Here is a 23,807-nt window from a genome sequence, read left to right as displayed (position 1 = left end):
CATAAAAAAGGTGGTTTCATGCATCATTGACCTCCAATACAAGTTTTACAAGCTATTTAAGGCCAGCTCAAATATTTTACTCGAATACAGACTCGGATAGTGATGTCGGATATCCAAGGTCGAATCGGATATTCGATTAAATCGGATATTGAACTTCGAGTGAATTCGGATAGTTTACTATCCGAATTCGACCAAACTCAAATAGGATAATGAGGTATCCGGGCAACACTGCCTGTATGGCATGCATTGCAATATGAGGAACCAATGTATCTATTTTTATATTAGTGATTTCTCAAGTTGAATGCCATTAATTGGCTGAGAAGCTCCTCCCTGCAGAACAACAAAAGACAGAAGATACTTGCTTTCATGTCATTCTCAGTTTATTTGTTCTGATGAGAAACAAGCTCTGACTTTGTTGTGAATAGAATCATACACTCAGATTAAGTACAGGACCTCTCACAAGCATAAATCCTCTGGTGAACTTCACAATTTCACTTTTCTTCATATTCAGAAGCAGTAAAGTGTGGTACCATGTTAGCCATCAGTAAAGAAGTTTTGAATCAGGATGATACCATTTATTGGCTAACTTAGAGATAAAGAGAAAGGAAGCTTTTGGCAAATAAGCCTTCGTCGTACTTGGTTTCTGCATATACTGACAAAATGTAAAAAACGCAACTTATACAGTGGGATGCAAAAGTTTGGGCAACGTTGTTAATCGTCATGATTTTCCTGTATAAGTCGATGGGTGTTGCGATAAAAAATGTCAGTTAAATATATCATATAGGAGACACACACAGTGATATTTGAGAAGTGAAATGAAGTTTATTGCATTTACAGAAAGTGCGCAATAATTGTTTAAATACAATTAGGCAGGTGTATAAATTTGTCATTTTATTGATTCCAATACATTTAGAACTAATTATTGGAACTCAAACTGACTTGGTAAGCTCAGTGACCCCTGACCTACATATACAGGTGAATCCAATTATAGGAAAGAGTATTTAAGGTGGTCTATTTAAGTATTTAAGGAAATAGTAAGTTTCCCTCCTCTAATTTTCTCTGAAAAGTAGCAACATGGAGGTCTCAAAACAACTCTCAAATGACCTGAAGACAAAGATTGTTCACCATCATGGTTTAGGGGAAGGATACAAAAAGCTCTCTCAGAGATTTAAGATGTCTGTTTACACAGTTAGGAACATATTGAGGAAATGTAAGACCCCAGGCTCAGTTCAAGTTAAGGCTCGAAGTGGCAGACCAAGAAAAATCTCGGATAAACAGAAACGACGAATGGTGAGAACAGTCAGAGTAAACCCACAGACCAGAACCAGATCGTTCAACCATTTGGCGCACTTTACACAAGGAGATGCTGTATGCAGAGGTAGCCTTTTCTCTGCCCACAGCACAAACAGAGCCGTTTGAGGTATGCTAAAGCACATTTGGACAAGCCAGTTTCATTTTGGAATAAGCTGGTGTGGAATGCTGAAAATACAATTGCGTTAATTGGGCATAACAAGGGGCGCTATGCATGGAGGAAAAACAACACAGCATTTCAAGAAAAACACCTGCTACCTACAGTAAAATATGGTGGTGGTTCCATCATGCTGTGGGGCTGTGTGGCTAGTCCAGGGACTGGGAGTCTTGTCAAAGTAGAGGGGCGCATGGATTCCACTCAGTATCAGCAGATTCTGGAGACCAATGTCCAGGAATCAGTGACAAAGCTGAAGCTGCGCCGGGGCTGGATCTTTCAACAAGACAACAACCCTAAACACTGCTCAAAACCCAGTAAGGCATTCATGCAGAGGAACAAGTACAATGTTCTGGAATGGCCATCTCAGTCCCCTGACCTGAATATAATTACAAATCTGTGGTGTGAGTTAAAGAGAGCTGTCCATGCTTGGAAGCCATCAACCCTGAATGAACTAGAGATGTTTTTAAATAGGAATGGTCCAAAATACTTTCAACCAGAATCCAGACTCTCAATGGAACCTACAGGAAGCGTTTAGAGGCTGTAATTTCTGCAAAAGGAGGATCTACTAAATATAGATTTCATTTCTTTTTTGACAACAGTGCCCACATTTATGCACCTGCCTAATTTTGTTTAAACAAACAATTATTGTACACTTTCTGTAAATCCAATAAACTTTATTTCACTTCTCAAATATCACTGTATGTGTCTCCTATATGATATATTTAACTGACATTTTTATCGTAACAACCAAAAATGTATACAGGAAAATTATGATGATTAACAACGTTGCCCAAACTTTCACATCCCACTGTATATACAGACATACAGAGGAGAAACATTCTTCAGCAAACATACATAAATGTAATTATTTCCTTGACTGTCACTTCAGGAGTCTTTCACAGGCATCCTGGCTAAATAGTTAAGATCAACAGTTTCCTAAAAAACATAACATAAAACAGACTGTTGATGGGAGACATCGTAAATCCCAAGTTCAAAGGTGATTGGGCTGGTGCATGTAGTCAGCCTGAGTCTGTTTTATGTTATGTTTTATAGGAAACTGTTGATCTCATTTAGCCAGGGTGCCTGTGAAAGACTCCTGAAGTGACAGTCAAGGCATTTAATTACATTTATTTATGTTTGCTGAAGAATGTTTCTCCTCTGTATGTCAGTATATATACGCTGTGTTTTTTACATTTTGTCAGTATATGCAGAAACCAAGTACAACGAAGGCGTATTTGCCAAAAGCTTACTTTCTATTTATCTCTAAGCTAGCCAATAAATGGTATCATCCTGATTCAAAACTTCTTGCTTCACATTCAGATAACGTGTAGGACCACCGATCAGCGTGATCTCTCTGATGGCTAAAGACTTCTGACTGATATGAAATTATACAGCAGCGTGACTTGTCTGATGACTAGCAAGTTCTGACTTTGACCTAAAAGATTTCGCACACATGCAACGAGCGTATGAACTCCCACTGGAATGAACAGTCTGGTGCCTAACAAGTTCTGACTTTGCTTTGAACGATTTCCCACATTCTAAACAAACATTGGGCTTGTCACCGGTGTGAATTCTCTGGTGTATAACAAGATCTGACTTTGCTCTGAATGGCTTCTCACACACAGAACAAGTATAGGACTTCTCGCTGCTGTGAACTCTTTGGTGTTTAATAAGTTCTGAATTTCTTTTGAATGATTTCCCACACTCAGGACAAGAAAAAGGCCTCTTACCACTGTGAACATTCTGGTGATTATAAAGCACTGACTTTAATCTGAATGATTTCCCACACTGAGGACATACATAGGGCCTCTCACTAGTGTGAACCTTCTGGTGAACAGCAAGTTCTGATTTTGATTTAAATGATCTATCACAGGTGGAACACACATAAGGTCTCTCACCAGTGTGAAATATGTGGTGAATAAGAAGTTCTGCATGTCTTCTGAATGATTTGCCACACTCAGAACAAGTAAAAGGCCTCTCACCAGTATGCGCTCTCTGGTGTGCCACAAGCACTTCCTTTACTATGAATGATTTCCCACACTCAGAACAAACATAGGGCCTCACGCCGGTGTGAACTCTCTGATGAATAATAAGATCTGACTTTCTTCTGAATGTTTTCCCACATTCAGAACAAACATAGGGTCTCTCACCGGTGTGAATTCTCATGTGAGTAACAAGGTCTGATTTCCATCTACAATATTTCCCGCACTCTGAACATGCAAATAACTGTTTTTGAGGATGTATTTTATTCTCTGGTGTACAGCAAGAGATGCTTCATGGGATGGAAATCTCTGACTGTCTCTCTGTGTGGCAATATGTGATGGTTCATAAGAAAAGTCTTCCAGAATAGAAGGATCTGTTGATGTCTCAGCTCTATAACATGACAGAAGGGTATCTGGAGTGACAGCTTGTGATTTTGTATTAGACTCTTCACCATAAGAGGGAACTGTTCTTCCTACTGCTCTGTGACCTCTCTGATGGGTGTTTCCAATAATGGGAGAAGATTGTGTGACACCATTATGTTCTGCAGTAACATCTGGATGTGACATAAGATATCCCGCTGAGGTGTTCAAAACATTATGTCCTCCTGCTGAAGGAAAAAAAAATACTGTTACACGTGTTACTGATTTATGTTCTTTAGTCAGTCATCATGTATGTTTCTCTAGTAGTCACGTGTATTACTGAGCTCTTTCATAGGACTGGAATAAACATCTCACCTGTAGCCCACTGAGGAAAACTGTACATACCGGTATATGAAAATTCAGTGGAAAACAGATGGATCTCTAATATAGTGTACAGTATCTCCTCCTCATTTATTGGTACTGTGATGTTATACTGAGGAATGGAGATGGGCCTTTCATATGGTGTACAGTATCTCCTCCTCATTTATTGGTACTGTGATGTTATACTGAGGAATGGAGATGGGCCTTTCATATGGTGTATAGTATCTCCTCCTCATTTGTTGGCACTATGATGTTATACTGAGGAATGGGGATGAACCTTTCATATGGTGTACAGTATCTCCTCCTCATTTGTTGGTACTATGATGTTATGCAGAGGAATGGAGATGAACCTTTCATATGGTGTACAGTATCTCCTCCTCATTTGTTGGCACTATGATGTTATACTGAGGAATGGAGATGGGCCTTTCATATGGTGTACAGTATCTCCTCCTCATTTATTGGTACTGTGATGTTATACTGAGGAATGGAGATGGGCCATTCATATGGTGTACAGTATCTCCTCCTCATTTGTTGGCACTATGATGTTATACTGAAGAATGGAGATGGGCCTTTCATATGGTGTACAGTATCCCCTCCTCATTTGTTGGTACTATGATGTTATACTGAGGAATGGAGATGGGCCTTTCATATGGTGTACAGTATCTCCTCCTCATTTATTGGTACTGTGATGTTATACTGAGGAATGGAGATGGGCCATTCATATGGTGTACAGTATCTCCTCCTCATTTGTTGGCACTATGATGTTATACTGAGGAATGGAGATGGGCCTTTCATATGGTGTACAGTATCTCCTCCTCATTTGTTGGTACTATGATGTTATACTGAGGAATGGAGATGGGCCTTTCATATGGTGTACAGTATCTTCTCCTCATTTGTTGGTACTATGATGTTATACTGAGGAATGGAGATGGGCCTTTCATATGGTGTACAGTATCTCCTCCTCATTTGTTGGTACTATGATGTTATACTGAGGAATGGAGATGGACCTTTCATATGGTGTACAGTATCTCCTCCTCATTTGTTGGTACTATGAGGTTATACTGAGGAATGGAGGTGGGCCTTTCATATGGTGTACAGTATCTCCTCCTCATTTGTTGGTACTATGATGTTATACTGAGGAATGGAGATGGGCTTTTCATATGGTGTACTGTATCTTGTCCTCCATTTTTGGTTAAAAGTAATTTCATAATGGCACACGATCCTCTTCTTTTCTTGTGTTGGGTACACTAGATGATGTGGTTGGTGCTCTGAAGATATTATTATGAAGAGCAAAAAGGGATCGTTAGCACTCTTATGCCTATGGGATGTTTGTAACCTTTTGACAGGACAGACAGTGGTTTAAGTATAGCGATCTGTGATGAGAGGCATGGCCACAATAAGACGAGCATGAAGTTTTGTGATTGCTCATCTGTGACGTTGGCAGCTGCCCGTTACTTGGTAGTGCTCTTCTTCATGTCAGTGAACAAACAGCTGCAGCTGTATGAAATTTTTGAAATAAAAAAAGACAGTGATATTTTTTTTTCTCCCCCACATCCTTTTCACACCTATATGTGAATATTAATAGTTCATGCTACTTATTGGTAGTGCAGTCTGTTCTCTTGTTCCTATGTTAACTGATGCCATTTCCTACTTACGCCATTAAAGAAGTGTGCATTGTGCATTACATGAGTGATGATTGCAAAGCTCTGATAATGTGTGTTTTGCAAGTAACATAGTTATCCATGTACCATGGGCAGGGTTGGTTCTAGTTACAATTGGGCAAAATACCCCCCTCATATAAGAGGCATTGGGGTCTCCTTTGCTTCTGGTAGCAAATTGACCCCTGAGATGGCTGTTACCCCACCTCCCCCAGATCTCCTGTCAACATTACAGTGCTCCCCAGAGCCCCTGAAGGGTTTATCGGCAGTGTATCATCTCTCATGTCCCTCTCATGGTTGGCAAGCTCCATTAGTCCTTTCACTCCTGTCTTCATCTTTGCAGGGGTGCCCCTCCTCCATGTCTCTGGCGCATGTTATTATTAGGGATGATTAATGAGATGCAGATGTTTCCAAAATCATGCAAATTGTTATGCAAATGTATGCAGTTTGAAAACAAACTAATCAATTTAATAAATGGATTGGTCTATTTTCAAGCTGCATACATTTGCATCAAAATGTGCATACATTTGCATCAACTCGGAATTATCTGCATATCTGTGATCATCCCTAGTTATTATGTAATTACATGCTCCGGGTCACTGAGAAGATGCGGCCAGCTGGGATGAAGACAGGAACACATGGAGTAATGGACGGCCAAGCCAGGTGATTCGATACATTGACAAAACTTTGCAGTGGCCCCAGGACCACAATTGGATCTGGGAGCGGGGGGCTGGCAGCCCTGAGGCAATTGCCCAGTTTGCACGTATGGAAGTGTGCAGTGCGGACTGCGCAACGCACGGTACTCTGTTGTTAGTACCGATAAAATTATCTGCACTTTTTTGCTGTAAGATAGTGAACTGAGTTAGAAGTAGGGATGATCAAAGATATGCAAATTGTTCCGAGATGATGCAAATGTATACAAATGTATGCAGTTTGAAAATAGACCCATCAATTTAAACCCAGGTTTAAAACTGATTGGTCCTTTTCCAAGCTGCATATATTTGCATAAAAATTTGCATAATTTCGTAACAATTTGCATCTCATTGATCATCCCTAGTTAGAAGCACTGTGACAAGATAGCATGTTATATATAAACCCAAACAAATGTGAGCATACTTCAGTATTTCATGATTATTACTTACCTGTGCTGATTTCTACTGAAAATTCCTGTTCTTTACCGTTCCTGATCATTTCACTGTCCTTCATGGATTGTTGATCATCCCTCACATACGTCTCTTCTTCTTCCTCTTTAATTGTCCTCATCATGTCACCCTCCTCCATAGACTGCTGATCATCCCTCACATATGCCTCTTCTTTTTCATCTTTAATTGTCCTCATCATGTCACCCTCCTCCAAAGACTGCTGATCATCCCTCACATACGTCTCTTCTTCTTCCTCTTTAATTGTCCCCATCATGTCATCTTTTTCCATAGACTGCTGATCACTTCTCACATATGTCTCTTCTTCCTCTTTAATTGTCCCCATCATGTCACCCTCATCCATAGACTGCTGATCATTCCTCACATATGTCTCGTTTTCTTCCTCTTTCATTGTCCCCATTATGTCACCCTCCTCCATAGGCTGCTGATCACTCCTCACATATGTCTCTTCTTCTTTCTTTTTAACCTCAATCTGCATATCAGAGAGTCCATCAACTGAAACCTACAAGATGAAGAACCACATATTTATGCACTGTTAGGAATAAGGATGATCGCAGATATGCAATTTGTTCCAAGTTGATGCAAATGTTTATGCAAATGTATGCAGCTTGAAAATGGACCAATCAATTTAAACCTGGGTTTAAATTGATTGATCCATTTTCAAACTGCATACATTTGCATAAAAAATTGCAGAATTTCGGAACAATTTGCATCTCATTGATCATCCCTAGTTAGGTAGAACTTCGGTAGCAAACTAAAAATAATCTCATACAGTTTACTGCCACTTTGAGAACCTCAGTTTTTACCTACCTGATAATGGTAGGGAACAGTGTCATCTTCCTGTGGACAATCCTCGAAATAAAGAGGGCCTGTACATCTCTCAGGTGGGTATGGCCAGATGCCTTCTTGGTTGTGCTCTGGTGGCTGGTAGTGTTCTGCGACTGCACAGTTACTTTAGGCTTATGACTGCTCAGGCACAGAACATGAGCAGGTGCACGGCCAGGGCTGTGCATGTGCAGTAGTCACCGTCTGGCTCAGTCAGGGGATTTAATGGAGCTGATGTGGGAGAACGGACAAGACCGGACGAACACCAAGGCAGCCCACAGACTACATGGGGCGGGAGGAAGCTCCAGGTAAGTAAAAATCCACTTTTTTGAGGGAAAATTCAGTGGTACTTTAAATATTGTAATGTAGATGGTCTACAGAAAAAACATCTTCATGTACTTAAAGTGACTGACACCCCCCCACCAAGCAGAGCTTTACTAACCTGGGGCTTGTTCCAGCCCCCTGCAATCTGTCAGGTCTCTCATCATCATCATCTGGTCCCCTCGATCGTGCTCCCACCACTGGGAGCGTTCTGCGCATGCACAGTTCAATTCTTTTAATAACTGCACAAGCACAGAATGCTCCCGCGAATTTTTTTGTAGGGGCAGAATTTTTTGCAAGAGAGGGAGCTTCATCCAATATTTTGCTGGGCAGTCCCACGTACACCACTACTAAGTTTATGTACATTTGGCCCCTCCCACGACCACATTGTGTTGCATGGTCACACCTATTTTTTTTTTTCAGAGCGCAAGGATAGGTGTCGGTAAAAAAGGAAATCCTTCAGTTCTGGAGGTCATAGTGAGGTTGCAACCACTGCATATTTCATCAATCATTTGCCTACAGTATTTGTGCTGGTATTTACCTCTCTCCTATGAGACCTCCGATAAGCGCAGTGATTTTCTATAGGACGATCTCTGACTGAGAGGGCGAGTTCCAAAGTTTATTCTCCTCTCAACCCCAGCACACACACATATCTGTAGAAGATAAAACAATACACTGTACATGGGCAGCATCAACTTACTATAATGGGGAGCTACAAGGGAGGCTTTGGGTGTAATTATATAGTAAAACAATATTCATAATATTACATAAAGTTACCTCTTCTTCAGCAACAGCCACCCGCCGCCGCCAGTCCCTGCAATGTCTATCCTCTGTTACCCCCCCTTTCAATTTCCCTTCCTGTCTCCGGCGCTCCACCTGGCATAATTCACATCGCCATCTTGTGGACAATATGCTAACTGCAGTCCATATTGACAGAATAAAGACAACATAGCATAATCGTGTATCTCTAATCTCTTGTCTACATTTAGTTAATATAGGTAATATTCAAGTTACTTTTCAGAAGGCACCATTCTCTGACAGATACTGCGTCTGTAGATATGGAAATCTATATTACATACAAATTAAAGGGAACCTGAAGTGAAAGGGATATGGATGCTGCCATATTTATTTCCTGTTAAACAATACCAGTTGTCTGGCTAGCCTGATGATTTTCTGCCTCAAATACTTGAAGCCATAGACCCTGAACAAACTCACCTAATCCTCCTTCACTCTGTGTCCTTCTGACTTCATCCCCGCTCGCACCTCTTCTCTGTGATCAGGCAGCATGTGGCATGAGTATATACAAGCAGCTGGGTCATGGAAAAGAGGTACCCATGAGGGTGTTGATGGAACGATAGGGCCTGAAGGAGTAGCACACTGGCTGGACAGGTGAATTTGCGCTTCTGCAAGTATTCTGCAGGGGCCCAAGAGGATCAGTACTCCACTTGCTTCAGAAAAAGCTCTTTTGAATGAAACAGCCGAACTAGTGCCCTGCACACACTGTCACACAATCCACCAGGCTTGTGCAACCTTGTTCACTGTAATGTTTACTACCAAGGTTTCAGCATGCTAACTAAATAAAGCCACAGCAGTGCGGGACGTTTGCCTTTCTTGTTTGAACATTGATCTACGCTGTGGTCCAGAACATACGGTAAGGGCAAATGATGGATGTAGCTGCTACTGTGGAACCAAAGTTGGCAGTTGCGGTGCCCTTCACATCTCTTGATCTACAGAGCTGCTTGTTGATTGGGTACTTTATTGGTTTGGTAAAATGCTGGATGAGGGCCAGGCTTGTGAGGGTGCTGGGTTCAGACATGGATTAAAATGTTATGGAGCCCTAGGCAAGGTAGTAGATTTGGAGACCCTTTTGGTTAGCTGAAGTGGACAGAGGTCAAAGAACATGATGGCAGGTGGGCCACTTGACACCCACTAGGCCCCAAGCACCTGCCTAGGTTGCCTAGTGGATAATCCTGCTCTTGCTAGGTTATGGTGTGTACACACTTGAAAGATTAATAAAAGATCTTAGACCAATTTTACCACCATGTAGTATGAGAGCTTACTCTACATAGTCTATTCTATTGAGCTGAACTCCCCATCAGATAAAAATCTTTGCAAGATGCTGCACACAAAGATGCTGTACACATTCAAAAGATCAGTATCTGCAAAAGATCCGTTCCTGCAAAATGCATTCATAGGGCTTGATTCACAAAGCCGTGCAAACGGCACTTAACGTGCTAACTGTTTAGCACACCCGTGCTAAACAGTTTGCACGGCTTTGTGAATCAAACCCATAGTCTATTATTTCTGCAGATCTCATACACACCTTGTTTAACAGACATTCATCTGCAGATCAGATCCACCAGGATGGATCTTCAGATGATTGTTCAGTGCACCCACCTCATCACTGCATATACCTACCTGTTGTGTTCAGTGAACCCACCTCATCACTGCATATACCTATCTGTTGTGTTCAGTGAACCCACCTCATCACTGCATATACCTACCTGTTGTGTTCAGTGAACCCACCGCATCACTGCATATACCTACCTGTTGTGTTCAGTGTACCCACCTCATCATTGCGCACCAGTCCAGCACGGCCATCACTACGCAAACAGCTTTTTGCGGTGCGTTACACAGTGAGTTTGGTGTTTCAGTGTGAAGCAGTACTCTAATTACACTTCCTGATTGATGTATACACATGCAAGATGTTTTAAAGCACTTTAGACCTGCAATTTAGCATTCAATGTAATTTCTGCCCTTAAAACGCTGCTTTGCGTCAAATCCAGATTTTTCCCTGGGACTTTTGGCATGTGTATCCCACTCCGCCATGCCCCCCTCCAGATGTTAGACCCCTTGAAACATCTTTTCCATCAATTTTGTGGCCAGCATAACTTTTTCTAGTTTTTAAAGTTTGCCTCCCCATTGAAGTCTATTGTGGTTCGCGAAAGTTCACACAAACCGAACCTTTTGCGGAAGTTCGCGAACCAAAAATCAGCGGTTCGGGCCAGTGGTAGGCTGGTAAAGTGTTGGCCGATAAGACAAGTACTGGTCAATAAGATAAGTATTGGTCAATATATGCAAAAATTCTGAGTAGACACAGGATTATAAAAATTCTGAATGCAAACCTAGGCAGTAGGCAACACACAGCAATGTTATCTGTATTAACACTAGGGGACCACTTCCCATTACACTACTAGCGCCACACTTGTTGCTATGGTAATGAATGTCGCATCACACATTGCCATAGCACTGTACCCATTATGCAAAAAACATATGTGGCACTAGAGGAATGAGTGGTGCTCCTGTGCTGTTAGTACTGATAAAAAGTGCTGGTGCAATTTATCAGGCTTTTGTGCATCGGGTCCCTAATGTGCTGGCTAGTAAAGTCAGTCCTCAGGTCCCAGCAAATGTGTCAGTATAAATATAGTACATAAGACCAATTCAGCTTCTGATATGGTAAACAACTTTTCTCAGTTCGTTGGATAGAGAAGAATAATGCAAGCCAAATTAGCCCATATGTGAAATAGGCACATCCCAATGGCAGGCAGCAGAGGAGAGCTCAGCCTGTGCTAGCATCCGGGACGTTTCCCAGCCTAATATTGCCCTCCAAGGGTCAGTAGCCCCCCAGCCCCGTATAATGTGTGGCGGGGATCCTCTCTTTCATATTGCGGGGGGCAGTGACAGGAGACCCCGTATATTAGACATGTTACCCCCTGATAATGATGGAGACAGAGGAGATCGGGGGAGCAGTGAGCAGAGCTGGACATATCAGAGCGGGATTTCCCGGCCACTGTCGCCGCTCATAAGTCCCCCCGTGACTGCAATGGAGGAGGGGAGACCCCTGCCAGCCGGGCGGCCGCACACAGGGGGCGCACCGCTACTTTCCGGGGGGAATAAACCCACTTTTCTCCCGGAGAGGAAACACAAGCAGAGAGCCGAGGAGTGACAGCTGTGTGGAGAGGCGGGGCGGCTGAGAGTCCGGATCTCACCAATAGGAAGACGGGACGCGCTACTGTCAGCAGCCAATGGCAGCGCAGTCGGAGAGAGTATATAAGCGCTCACTGGCGCTCACTTGCAGTGTTACACTTTGTAATATAACTAGGAAGATGGCAGAGACCGCCGCCAAGAAGAAGCAGACTAAGAAGGCGGCAGCCGGAGGAGGAGTCAAGAAAGCCAGCAAGAAGCCTTCAGGCCCCGCTGTGTCCGAGCTCATCCTCAAGGCCGTGTCCGCCTCCAAAGAGCGCAGCGGGGTCTCCCTGGCCGGCCGCCCTGAAGAAGGCTCTGGCTGCCGGAGGCTACGATGTGGAGAAGAATAACAGCCGCCTCAAGCTGGCCATCAAGGGCTTGCTGACAAAGGGCAGCCTCGTCCATGTCAAAGGCACCGGCGCCTCCGGATTAGAGATGGGAAGTTCGGATCTTTTCAATGATCCGGATGATTCGAATTGGATCATTGAAGAGATCCGGATCTTTGATCCGAATCTCGGATCATTTTACTACCGGAAGCATTCGGGGGTGAAATGAACAGCAGGACAGGTCTGTGGACAGGAGAAGGGGAGGGGGTGGACACAGAGAAGGGGAGAAGATGGACAGAGGGCAGGGAGTGGACAGAGGAGGGACGAGCAGAGAGCAGAAATGTTTGCACGTAATACCCACATGCTGAAGTCATATGCTTTACATATATTTCACATATATGCTCATCTGTACACTCTGAAAGAAAAGGTCTCACAGTGAAAGAAAGCATCCCCAGAAGTGAAGTGCAGCTGTTTAGTGCCGAGTGCAGCAGGATCATATTGCCTTTCAATCACAGTGCCTGCAAAGTTACTGAGCTGTGCTGAGCCAAAAGTTTCCAATGTGATCACTGTGCAGCACTGCGGAACAGACAGCCTATAATGAGCAGCACATTGCAGCCAGTATGTGTGCTCTACACATATCTGGCAGTGGCACCCATGTCCCCTCTCTCTCATCTACCTGTGGCTGCAAGGCTGGCTCCCCTCCAACTCAGCTATCCATCCCCGCTCTGCTTCCAAGACCCCGACGCCCGCTGAGAGGGGGCGTGTCGCTCATGGCCCCGCCCCTTTTGCGATCCGAATCACTCATTTTGATGATTCGGATGATCGACTCATAAAATAGATACGGATCAAAGATCCGAATCGTTCATGATCTGGACAACACTACTCCGGATCCTTCAAGATCAGCAAGAAGGAGGCAGCCGGCAAAGAGCACAAGAAGCCGGCACAGGCCAAGAAGAAGCCAGCGGCTGCCGCCAAGCCTAAGAAGCCGGCTACTGCCAGGAAGCCCAAAGCCGCCAAGTCCCCGAAGAAGCCTAAGAAAGCCCCCAGCGCCGCCAAGAAGAGCCCCGCTAAGAAGGCGGCCAAGAAACCGGCGGCAGCTGCTGCCAAGAAGCCCAAAGCTGCCGCTAAACCTAAGAAAGCCGCCAAGAGCCCCGCTAAGAAGGCAGCCAAGCCTAAGGTCGCCAAAAGCCCGGCAAAGAAGGCAGCAAAGCCCAAGAAGGCCGCTCCTAAGAGCCACCCACCTCTCATCTGAAGGGCTGTGACGCTTCTATTTTAATTCTCAGCGGGTAAATGGTGTAACCGGGTACCTGGGAAGGTTAGCTCTAAACTACTTCCAGGTGATCTGCTTCTCTTCTCCGTCCTATCATTGATCCTAGTCCGCTCAGGGCTGCAGCAGCCAGCAGTAGCAGCCACGTGTTACTATTCCGCACCGGTTGCAGCGGATTACACCGCACGGCCAGAGCAGGTACTGGACAACTGAATTCTTGTGTGAAGCCAGTTCTATACAATGCTGCTTCAACAATTCGGTAGAGCACATTTTATCTACACAATTTAATATTGTTATGCAACAGAAAGTTGCGTGTAGCTCTGGCTCGATTGCTGCAAGTCACGCATATCTATGTGAATGACAGCCCAGTTTTGGAAATTGGGATAGTGCTGTAAAATACGATCTCTGCACAGGAAATAAGTTGTGAGGCTAACCCAACATGCAGTATACTATAAAACAAATTCTGCATGTATAATAGCTATCCCCTGCAGCGTCAAGTATGCGATCTTCCCTCCTGTAGAAAAGCTTCAGCACTGCTCTAAGGTGCACATAGCTGGGCAATACACAATTTTACCAGCTCCACCTAGAAGGTACACGTGATCTCATGGTATATGGAAATTGTGGCATTTCTGTTTGGAGAACTGGGCTGTGTACAACGCTCCTAGTGAAACATTACAGTGTTTAATATTATCCGCAGGACTTGTACTAAACAGCTCTGTGTAGAGAATATAGGTGGCTCTGAAAAGAGCCTTTGTTGGGTCGGTAATATAGGAACACTGACGCGCTTATGCCCTCTCGCCGCGGATCCTGCGGGCCAGCTGGATGTCTTTGGGCATGATGGTGACCCTCTTGGCGTGGATGGCGCACAGGTTGGTGTCCTCGAAGAGCCCCACCAGATAAGCCTCGCTGGCCTCCTGCAGAGCCATGACGGCCGAGCTCTGGAAGCGCAGGTCGGTCTTGAAGTCCTGGGCGATCTCCCGCACCAGGCGCTGGAAGGGCAGCTTGCGGATCAGCAGCTCGGTGGATTTCTGGTAGCGGCGGATCTCTCGGAGAGCCACTGTACCGGGCCGGTAGCGGTGAGGCTTCTTCACTCCTCCGGTGGCCGGGGCGCTCTTCCGGGCGGCTTTGGTGGCCAGCTGCTTGCGGGGAGCTTTCCCTCCGGTGGACTTGCGGGCGGTCTGCTTGGTTCTGGCCATCGCTCAACCAACAAATTCTTCTCACGAGTGAGAATAGACTAAGGAAAGTGGCCGGGAAGCGCCTTTTCATACAGCCCGCGCCTCTCTGTCATTGGCTGCCTCACACCACGCCCTCTGCATGCCATTGGTGGCACGCGACTACGCGGAGAACCAATTATCTTTCACCCTATTTACAGCACATCAGCCTTTACATGGCCTGCCTCCTGCTGCGTGGGATCCAATTACCGGGCGGCTCCACCTAATAATCCCGCCCAGAGCGGCCGCTGTCTGGCTGGGAACTCACGCCGCACGCTCTGCATGCTAAAAAAAAAACATAGCTATGCAGCGCTTTGGGCTCTGATTGGCCGGAGCGATCAGGTGCTTTTATCTGAATGGCTACTGGAGAACATTTGTTATTTTTCAAATGTACCGCCACAAGATTGCTTCGTTACACCAGCCCGCCATTCTACAATGTTACCTTGTTAGGCTCTTTGAATTCTTTACTACATTTCCTATCATCTTGAATGTCCAGTCATACCATTCACCGTTTAAGAGAGTAAAAGTGGAGTGGACTATTGGACGATTCCTCTTCGTTCCCCTGTAGATCTGTATGTTACACGTATTAGCAAGCATTATGGTTGTAGTAACAAGTGGCGGCTGATCGGCTGGGCTGTGGGTCCCTCTTGTGGAAACCTCCCTCACCCCCTGTGCGGGGCATCAGCCAGGGCTGTAATAGTAAGTCTCCTGGCTCCACACACACACACCGATCTAACACCGAGCGAAGCGTGACAGAACTGGTTTGGCTGGAGTGACCGGATTTCCCAGCAGATCGGATATCTGGATGGTTTGGCGCACCATCCATTATCAAATTCACGGAGATTCCTTTTACTTCATGTTCTTGTAATAAATATCAAAAGTACTGTGAATGGAAAATGTACTCAATACGGTCAGTTGAGGGGCTGCGCTTTAGTGATATTTACCACCACCACCATACACGCACGCTGCCTGACTGTTACATTCATTGTATTGCACAGTATTCCTGTCCTGGATAGAGAAGTTACCATATCTATGATCTAATGCTTTCCGGCTGGGCCGCTTCTGGTCAAGCCCGCCAGCTGCACAGACTCGTCAGGAATCAGTACAGATTAATGCACAACGCCGGTGCGTCCGCATTATTCCATTATAATTCCATAAAGACTATCGGCTTCTCTGAATAGACGCATAGGAAACCAGTTTATTCTGTATTAAGTTTAATTTCTTCCCCGGAGAGACTCTGGCCCACGTTTATACGAGAGACTTCTGGTCTACTGGGAAATGCAGCAGTTAATAGCTGCAGGATGGACCTATGGAATTCACTGCTCCACCAAACTAGGACTTGCATACATGTAAAGCCCCACACGGCTGGAGGAGGCGAGTAACTTCAGCGTGGAAATCCTCCTGCCAGCACAGTCGATCTATAAGTTGGAGAATTAGAATACTCGGGGGAACCCTGTACAGCAATTAACACATTGGCAGTACACCGCTCTGTAGTGAATGAGGGAGTGGCTACTAGTAGAGACTGCAAGTACTAGGTAAAGAAATTCTTAACAGTGAGTTAGTGATACAGCTCCGTAATGAACCAGTGGGTGGCTCTGAAAAGAGCCTTTGGGTTTTCTGTATAGCTGGGTTAGAGATTACTTGGCGCTGGTGTACTTGGTGACGGCCTTGGTGCCCTCGGACACGGCGTGCTTGGCCAGCTCTCCCGGCAGCAGCAGGCGGACGGCGGTCTGGATCTCCCGGGAGGTGATAGTGTGGCGCTTGTTGTAATGAGCCAGGCGGGAAGCTTCCCCGGCGATGCGCTCGAATATGTCATTGACGAAAGAGTTCATGATGCTCATGGCCTTGGAGGAGATGCCGGTGTCAGGGTGCACCTGCTTCAGCACCTTGTACACGTAGATGGCGTAGCTCTCCTTCCTGGTCTTCCTGCGCTTCTTGCCGTCCTTCTTCTGAGTCTTGCTCACCGCTTTCTTAGAGCCCTTCTTGGGCGCCGGGGCGGACTTGGCTGGTTCAGGCATAGCTGCGGATTCTCAGTAACTTTGCAGAGTGCGGAGACACAATAATGAGGAGCAGCGCCGCCTCCCCTCCTTATATAGGCGGCCTATGCTAATCAGGCTGCAGGAGAGCTGACTACACTATTGGAGAGCGTCACTAGCACCGCCTACATACCGCCCCTTATATCGGATTGGCTGGATGAGAAACTTTCGCAATTGAAAAGTGCAACAAAGAACTCTAGATGCAATTGGCTGCTAACAAAGACAGCCCCGCCCCGGCATTTCCTGATTAGTGGATAACCAGACTCACATGCTATTGGCTGAGTTGAATAGCAGCCAATCAGGGGGAAGCGCGGGGCGGGCAGCAGGGTATATAGTGCAGGAGGAGGGGCGGGTTTGGTTATTCTTTTGTTGGAGAGTTATTATCTGTATTCTTGAATTTATCATGTCTGGAAGAGGCAAACAAGGCGGCAAGGCTCGTGCCAAGGCCAAGACTCGCTCCTCCCGGGCCGGCCTGCAGTTCCCAGTCGGCCGTGTTCACCGTCTGCTGAGGAAGGGCAACTATGCGGAGCGGGTGGGGGCCGGAGCTCCGGTCTATCTGGCCGCAGTGCTGGAGTATCTGACCGCTGAGATCCTGGAGCTGGCTGGCAACGCCGCCCGGGACAACAAGAAGACCCGCATCATCCCCCGCCACCTGCAGCTGGCCGTGCGCAACGACGAGGAGCTCAACAAGCTGCTGGGTGGGGTGACCTGTCAGCCAAATAGAAGTTGAGGCATCCTGATCCTACTGACTGTAGCACAAAATGCTATATAAAATGTGATAGGACTGTACAGTAGCTTCCTTCCTGCGTGTGAATAACCCGCAGGTTGGTAAAGAAAGCTGCTTCTATAGATCTATAGGGGGTAATGTATGGAGGCGACAAAGCACTTGTATAGCAAACACAATAGTGTTCCTAGTAATATAATTAATCTGTGTGGCAATGATTTCTGTTTAGGATGCGTCTCCTGACGGCTTCTTTTACTAGAAATCCAATTATATATACTTGGATGTGAACTCTTGCACAGGAAAGCTCATTTATTAAGCGGCAACATATTGCGCAGCGCTAGACATTAGTTTAGGTTACAGACTATTTAGGGGTGACAATACGGCAATATGACAATACAAGAAAAAACAGATCACGCAGCTCAATATGAGTACAAGCTAATGCTTCGTCAGTCACTGGATGGGAGCATGGAGATTACTCAAATGCACAGTAATGGAGGTGCATGATCAGGTAGGACACAAAAGGAGGACCCTGCCCAAAGAGCATAGAGAAATGCACCTAGTATGTCTAATACCCCAATTGTAATTTGATCTCTCCCCTGTTACCTGACTGTCACGACAGATAAGTTCATTTGAAAGCACAAGGTATTATGTCTGCTTCTATGACAGCAGAAAGAATCCGTGAAAATTGATTGTAGGATTTAAATCAGCTGCCTGTAACAAATACCTTATACTGTTCGGTATATTAGAGGAAGTTCAATTAGTGCAGAGTAATGTTCTGACTGAGACTCTCTGACAGTTATTGGCTGTCTGATGAAAGAAACCCCCTTACACTGTGATTGCAGAAGGCAGAGGAGTTGCTATGATATGCCGATATACATTATCCTGCGATTACCATTTTCTCCAGCAAGAATGTGTAGAGGAAATGGAAACCTGTTTTGTGGTCTTTGACGTAATATAGACTGACTATAGTGATGTGTGGTAAAAGCGCCTTCTGTGTCTATTATATGCGGGAAAGGAGAATACGTTCTGATTGACATTAGTATGAAAGGACAATGTTCTACCTCTTTTGTTCCCCCATCGCATAGCTCTCATATCATCGCAAGATAAGCACGGCGATGCCCGTGGCGAGGAGCAGATGTGAGGGAATACTCAGTACAATGCTATGGTCAAGCAGTGTGATGAACGAGAGGAAATCTGTGAACTAATAATTTCGAATATCCCGCGGGTATAACGGTCTTTCCCGCCATTTCTGCAATGCCCACAAAGCAAAATCTCCCAGAATTAATCGGTCACGATTTGCACCACTCACGTCTATAAATTATACATGAATATCCCACGAGAATCCTTTACCGCCGGCGGTGCTTCCAAAATACAAATAAGTACTTTCCTGTGTTTCATTTATGAATGTCACCGATCTTTCGGTAGCCGTCATCAACGTGTTCCTGCACTGCAATCATAGGATCTACGTGTGACGTCACCACTCCCCAGTTACACAGCAGTATACAGATGCAGCTGGTGAGCTCATCTGCAAGATGAACTGGTATGAATAAGCAGCAGTTTACCGGGCTGCTCAGTGTAATAACTCACGCCTGCTCGGGCCTCCGATATTACCATTGGACGCCCGATAGGTGCTAATAACCGCTATGGAAGTGCGCTACAGCAACGCTGCCTGCTCGCTACACTGCGGGGATATGACAGCACTTTTATAGAGAGAGTGGGTGGCCCTGAGAAGGGCCTTTTTGTTTTAGTTGTTAGATCGGGGAAGTGATCAGTTTAGCCTCCGAAGCCGTAGAGGGTGCGCCCCTGGCGCTTGAGGGCGTACACCACATCCATGGCGGTGACCGTCTTCCTCTTGGCGTGCTCGGTGTAGGTGACGGCGTCCCGGATGACGTTCTCCAGGAAAACCTTCAGCACTCCGCGGGTCTCCTCATAGATGAGGCCGGAGATGCGCTTGACACCCCCTCTGCGGGCCAGGCGGCGGATGGCGGGCTTAGTGATGCCCTGGATGTTATCCCGGAGCACCTTCCTGTGCCGCTTGGCGCCTCCTTTCCCGAGTCCCTTCCCGCCCTTTCCTCGACCAGACATGATAGAAATGATAATGCTTCTTCTCCGCTGTAGAGATGAACTGCTCAGTGCTGCCGCCTCCTCTTCTCTTATACAGTCTGAGCGGACCTGAGAGGAGACTGCGCTGAAGAGGGCGGAGCCACAGGCAGATCTGGAATATATTCTAAAATATCTTGTATACGTCTAGTGTCTTATGAGTGCTGGTTATTCTGGTTTCTCCACTTTTAACATGTCTTCCGTTTTGCAGCTGCGCTACATACAGATCAGGTTTTATATGTGCGGTAATTCGTTCTGTCACCTCGGACACCAATATAAGTATAAATTTAATATAATTACTGCTCTATTCATCTCACAATGGACATACAGGTACTATTACTATTATTGATTTATAAAGCCAAGATATTCTGTGGCGCTGTACAAAGTAAGACACGAACATGGGGTACATAATAATACAGATTTACACCAATATACAAGAAAGATAAATAATTAGTAACAAAATATAAAAATGATACAAAATACAGAATACAAAATACAGAATTGGTAATGACAGTGATAAAAGTAACATGATAAATAAAATGTATCCAAGATACAAAAGGGGGGGGGGGGGGAGCCCTCTCCTTGCCAGCTTACAATCTAAATCTAAAGGATGACATCTAGCAGCACTAAATTCTGATCTATTTGTCCCTTCAGGACACCCCCCCCCCCCCCCCCCCCCAGTAAGTAACTGTGACAATATCATCACAAACCTCCTGTATTTCTTATGGAGGAACTGTGACTCACAAATCGTCACCAATTTATTCTGAGAGTAAAGGTGGCCATACACTGGTCGATTTGCCATCAGATTCGAACAGATAGATCCCTCTCTGCAGGGCCGTTTCTAGGGCCGTGCGGCCCGTGCCGCTGCCCTGGGCGCAGAGGAAGGGGGGCGCTGTGATAGCGGGGGGAGCCGGAGCCGCGGGGAGGGCAGCCCGACCTCTCCCTCCCTCTCCCCGGGCCATGCTCCCCCCTCGGACTGCAGGCAGCAGAGTTAGCGCGCAGGGAAGTGCTGCTGTACAGTTACTCACCTCCCTGGATCCGATCGCCGCTCCCGCCCTGCTGGTCTCCTCTCTGCCTAGCCGCTGATACACACGCGGCTGCTTCCTGTGTAAAAAGGACGCAGCGACAGCGTGTGTATCAGCAGCTACATTGCAGAGAGGAGACCAGCAGGGCGGGAGCGACGATCGGATCCAGGGAGGTGAGTAACTGTACAGCAGCGCTTCCCTGCGCGCTAACACTGCTGCCTGTAGTCCGAGGGGGGAGCATGGAGGGCGGCACGGGGAGAGGGAGGGAGAGGTCGGACTGCCCTCCCCGCAGCTCCGGCTCCCCCTCCGCCATTATGGAGGGGGCACCTACCTACTTAACCTATACTGGGCAAGCTACCTATCTATCCTATACTGGGGGGCACCTACCTAATCTAACCTGTACTCGGGGGCAGCTACCTATCTAACCTATACTGGGGGGCAGCCACCTATCTATCCTATGCTGGGGGGCAGCTACCTATCTAACCTACGCTGGGGGGCAGCTACCTGTCTAACCTATACTGGGGGGCAGCTACCTATCTAACCTATGCTGGGGGGCAGCTACCTGTCTATCCTATACTGGGGGGCACCTACCTAATCTAACCTGTACTGGGGGGCACCTACCTAATCTAACCTATACTGGGGGCAGCTACCTATCTAACCTATGCTGGGGGGCAGCTACCTGTCTAACCTATACTGGGGGGCAGCTACCTATCTAACCTATGCTGGGGGGCAGCTACCTGTCTAACCTATACTGGGGGGCAGCTACCTATCTAACCTATGCTGGGGGGCAGCTACCTGTCTAACCTATGCTGGGGGGAAGCTACCTATCTAACCTATACTGGGGGCACTTATCTAACCTGTATTGGGGGCACTTACCTACCTAGCTAGCCTATACAGGTGGCAACTATACTGGCTACCTATACTGGGGGCACCTACCTAACTAACCTATACTGGGGGTACCTACCTATCTAACCTATGCTGGGGGCAACTATACTGGCTACCTATATTGGAGGCACCTACCTAGCTAACCTGTACTGGGGGCACCTACTTATCTAACTTATACGGGGGGGGGGGGGGGGGGCTGCCTATCTAACATATACTGGGGGCAACTATACTGGCTACCTATACTGGTGGCAACTACCTGGCTAACCTATACTGGGGGCAACTTTACTGGCTCACCTATGCCTGGCCACCTATACTCGGGGGGGGGGGGGGGGGGGGGGGACCTATAGCTGGCTACCTATACCGGGGGGAGGGGGGGGGGCGCAATTTTTACACCCTCGCCCTGGGTGCATTTTAGCCTAGAAACTGCACTGCCTCTCTGATCGAATCTGATCAGAGGGGGGGATCGTATGGCTGCCTACTGCAAACAGATTGTGAATCGACTTCAGCATGAAACCGATCACAATCTGTGGTGGTGCTGCCGCTGCACCCCTCCCCCCATACATTACCTGCTCCGCCAGCGCGTGTCCCCGCTGTCTTCTTCTCCGCTGGGCTTCAGGTTCCGGCTGGCTTCACTTCTTTCTATCTGGGGAACTGCCTGGCGTTCTATTAAGATCGCCAGGCAGGCTGCGGGAGGGTTTTTTTTGAATAAAAAAAAAACTATTTCATGCAGCCAACTGAAAGTTGGCTGCATGAAAGCCCACTAGAGGGCGCTCCGGAGGCGATCTTCCGATCGCCTCCGGCGCCCAGAATAAACAAGGAAGGCCGCAATGAGCGGCCTTCCTTGTTTTGCTTATATCGTCGCCATAGCGACGAGCGGAGTGACGTCATCGACGTCAGCCGACGTCGTGACGTCAGCCGCCTCCGATCCAGCCCTTAGCGCTGGCCGGAACTTTTTGTTCCGGCTGCGCAGGGCTCAGGCGGCTAGGGGGGCCCTCTTTCGCCGCTGCTCGCGGCGAATCGCCGCAGAGCGGCGGCGATCAGGCAGCACACGCGGCTGGCAAAGTGCCGGCTGCGTGTGCTGCTTTTTATTTCAGCCAAATCGGCCCAGCAGGGCCTGAGCGGCAGCCTCCGGCGGTACTGGACGAGCTGTGCTCGTCCAGACCGCCCAGCAGGTTAAGTAAATGGCGGATAGAAAGAAGTGAAGCCAGCCGGAACCTGAAGCCCAGCGGAGAAGAAGACAGCGGGGACACGCGCCGGCGGAGCAGGTAATGTATGGGGGAAGGGGTGCAGCGGCAGCACCACCACAGATTGTGATCGGTTTCATGCTGAAATCGGTTCACAATCTGTTTGCAGTAGGCAGCCATACGATCCCCCTCTGATCAGATTCGATCAGAGAGGGATCTATCTGTTGGTCGAATCTGATGGCAAATCGACCAGTGTATGGCCACCTTTACTCTCACAATTAATCGGTGACGATTTGTGAGTCACAGTTCCTCCATAAGAAATACAGGAGGTTTGTGATGATATTGTCACAGTTACTTACGGGGGGGGGGGGGGGGGTGTCCTGGAGGGACAAATAGATCAGAATTTAGTGCTGCTAGATGTCATCCTTTAGATTTAGATTGTAAGCTGGCAAGGAGAGGGCTCCCCCCCCCCCCCCCTTTTGTATCTTGGATACATTTTATTTATCATGTTACTTTTATCACTGTCATTACCAATTCTGTATTTTGTATTCTGTATTTTGTATCATTTTTATATTTTGTTACTAATTATTTATCTTTCTTGTATATTGGTGTAAATCTGTATTATTATGTACCCCATGTTCGTGTCTTACTTTGTACAGCGCCACAGAATATCTTGGCTTTATAAATCAATAATAGTAATAGTACCTGTATGTCCATTGTGAGATGAATAGAGCAGTAATTATATTAAATGTATACTTATATTGGTGTCCGAGGTGACAGGACGAATTACCGCACATATAAAACCTGATCTGTATGTAGCGCAGCTGCAAAACGGAAGACATGTTAAAAGTGGAGAAACCAGAATAACCAGCACTCATAAGACACTAGACGTATACAAGATATTTTAGAATATATTCCAGATCTGCCT

The 23,807-nt window shown here is 46.5% G+C and overlaps 5 protein-coding genes and 1 pseudogene across 5 annotated transcripts; 2 read left to right on the top strand and 4 right to left on the bottom strand.

Moving 5' to 3' along the window:
- Positions 1 to 3,531: 3,531 nt before the first annotated feature.
- Positions 3,532 to 8,974, bottom strand: LOC137534822 (17S U2 SnRNP complex component HTATSF1-like). The gene is made up of 3 exons (XM_068256482.1): positions 8,933 to 8,974; positions 6,992 to 7,511; positions 3,532 to 4,058 (listed from the first exon to the last, which is right to left on the bottom strand). The coding sequence occupies exons 2-3, from the start codon at positions 7,485 to 7,487 to the stop codon at positions 3,631 to 3,633; spliced, it is 924 nt and encodes a 307-aa protein (XP_068112583.1). The 5' UTR covers positions 7,488 to 7,511; positions 8,933 to 8,974; the 3' UTR covers positions 3,532 to 3,630.
- A 3,287-nt stretch (positions 8,975 to 12,261) lies between these two features.
- On the top strand, positions 12,262 to 13,699 carry LOC137536919 (histone H1B-like; annotated as a pseudogene).
- Positions 13,700 to 14,499: 800 nt separating this feature from the next.
- Positions 14,500 to 14,910, bottom strand: LOC137536917 (histone H3). Its single transcript, XM_068259094.1, has one exon. It carries the CDS (start codon positions 14,908 to 14,910, stop codon positions 14,500 to 14,502), a length of 411 nt encoding a protein of 136 aa, XP_068115195.1.
- A 1,633-nt stretch (positions 14,911 to 16,543) lies between these two features.
- Positions 16,544 to 16,954, bottom strand: LOC137534826 (histone H2B 1.1-like). The gene has a single exon (XM_068256485.1). It carries the CDS (start codon positions 16,941 to 16,943, stop codon positions 16,563 to 16,565), a length of 381 nt encoding a protein of 126 aa, XP_068112586.1. The 5' UTR covers positions 16,944 to 16,954; the 3' UTR covers positions 16,544 to 16,562.
- Positions 16,955 to 17,364: 410 nt separating this feature from the next.
- Positions 17,365 to 17,691, top strand: LOC137536916 (histone H2A type 1-like). The gene has a single exon (XM_068259093.1). The coding sequence runs from the start codon at positions 17,365 to 17,367 to the stop codon at positions 17,689 to 17,691; it is 327 nt and encodes a 108-aa protein (XP_068115194.1).
- Positions 17,692 to 19,458: 1,767 nt separating this feature from the next.
- On the bottom strand, positions 19,459 to 19,770 carry LOC137536915 (histone H4). Its single transcript, XM_068259092.1, has one exon. The coding sequence runs from the start codon at positions 19,768 to 19,770 to the stop codon at positions 19,459 to 19,461; it is 312 nt and encodes a 103-aa protein (XP_068115193.1).
- Between the last annotated feature and the right edge of the window lie 4,037 nt (positions 19,771 to 23,807).

Source organism: Hyperolius riggenbachi, chromosome 10 (genome assembly GCF_040937935.1).
Source record: "Hyperolius riggenbachi isolate aHypRig1 chromosome 10, aHypRig1.pri, whole genome shotgun sequence".
In the NCBI taxonomy this organism is placed as follows: Eukaryota; Metazoa; Chordata; class Amphibia; order Anura; family Hyperoliidae; genus Hyperolius; species Hyperolius riggenbachi.
Note: the sequence above shows the minus strand (reverse complement) of the source record. Positions and strands in the feature narration are given on the sequence as shown.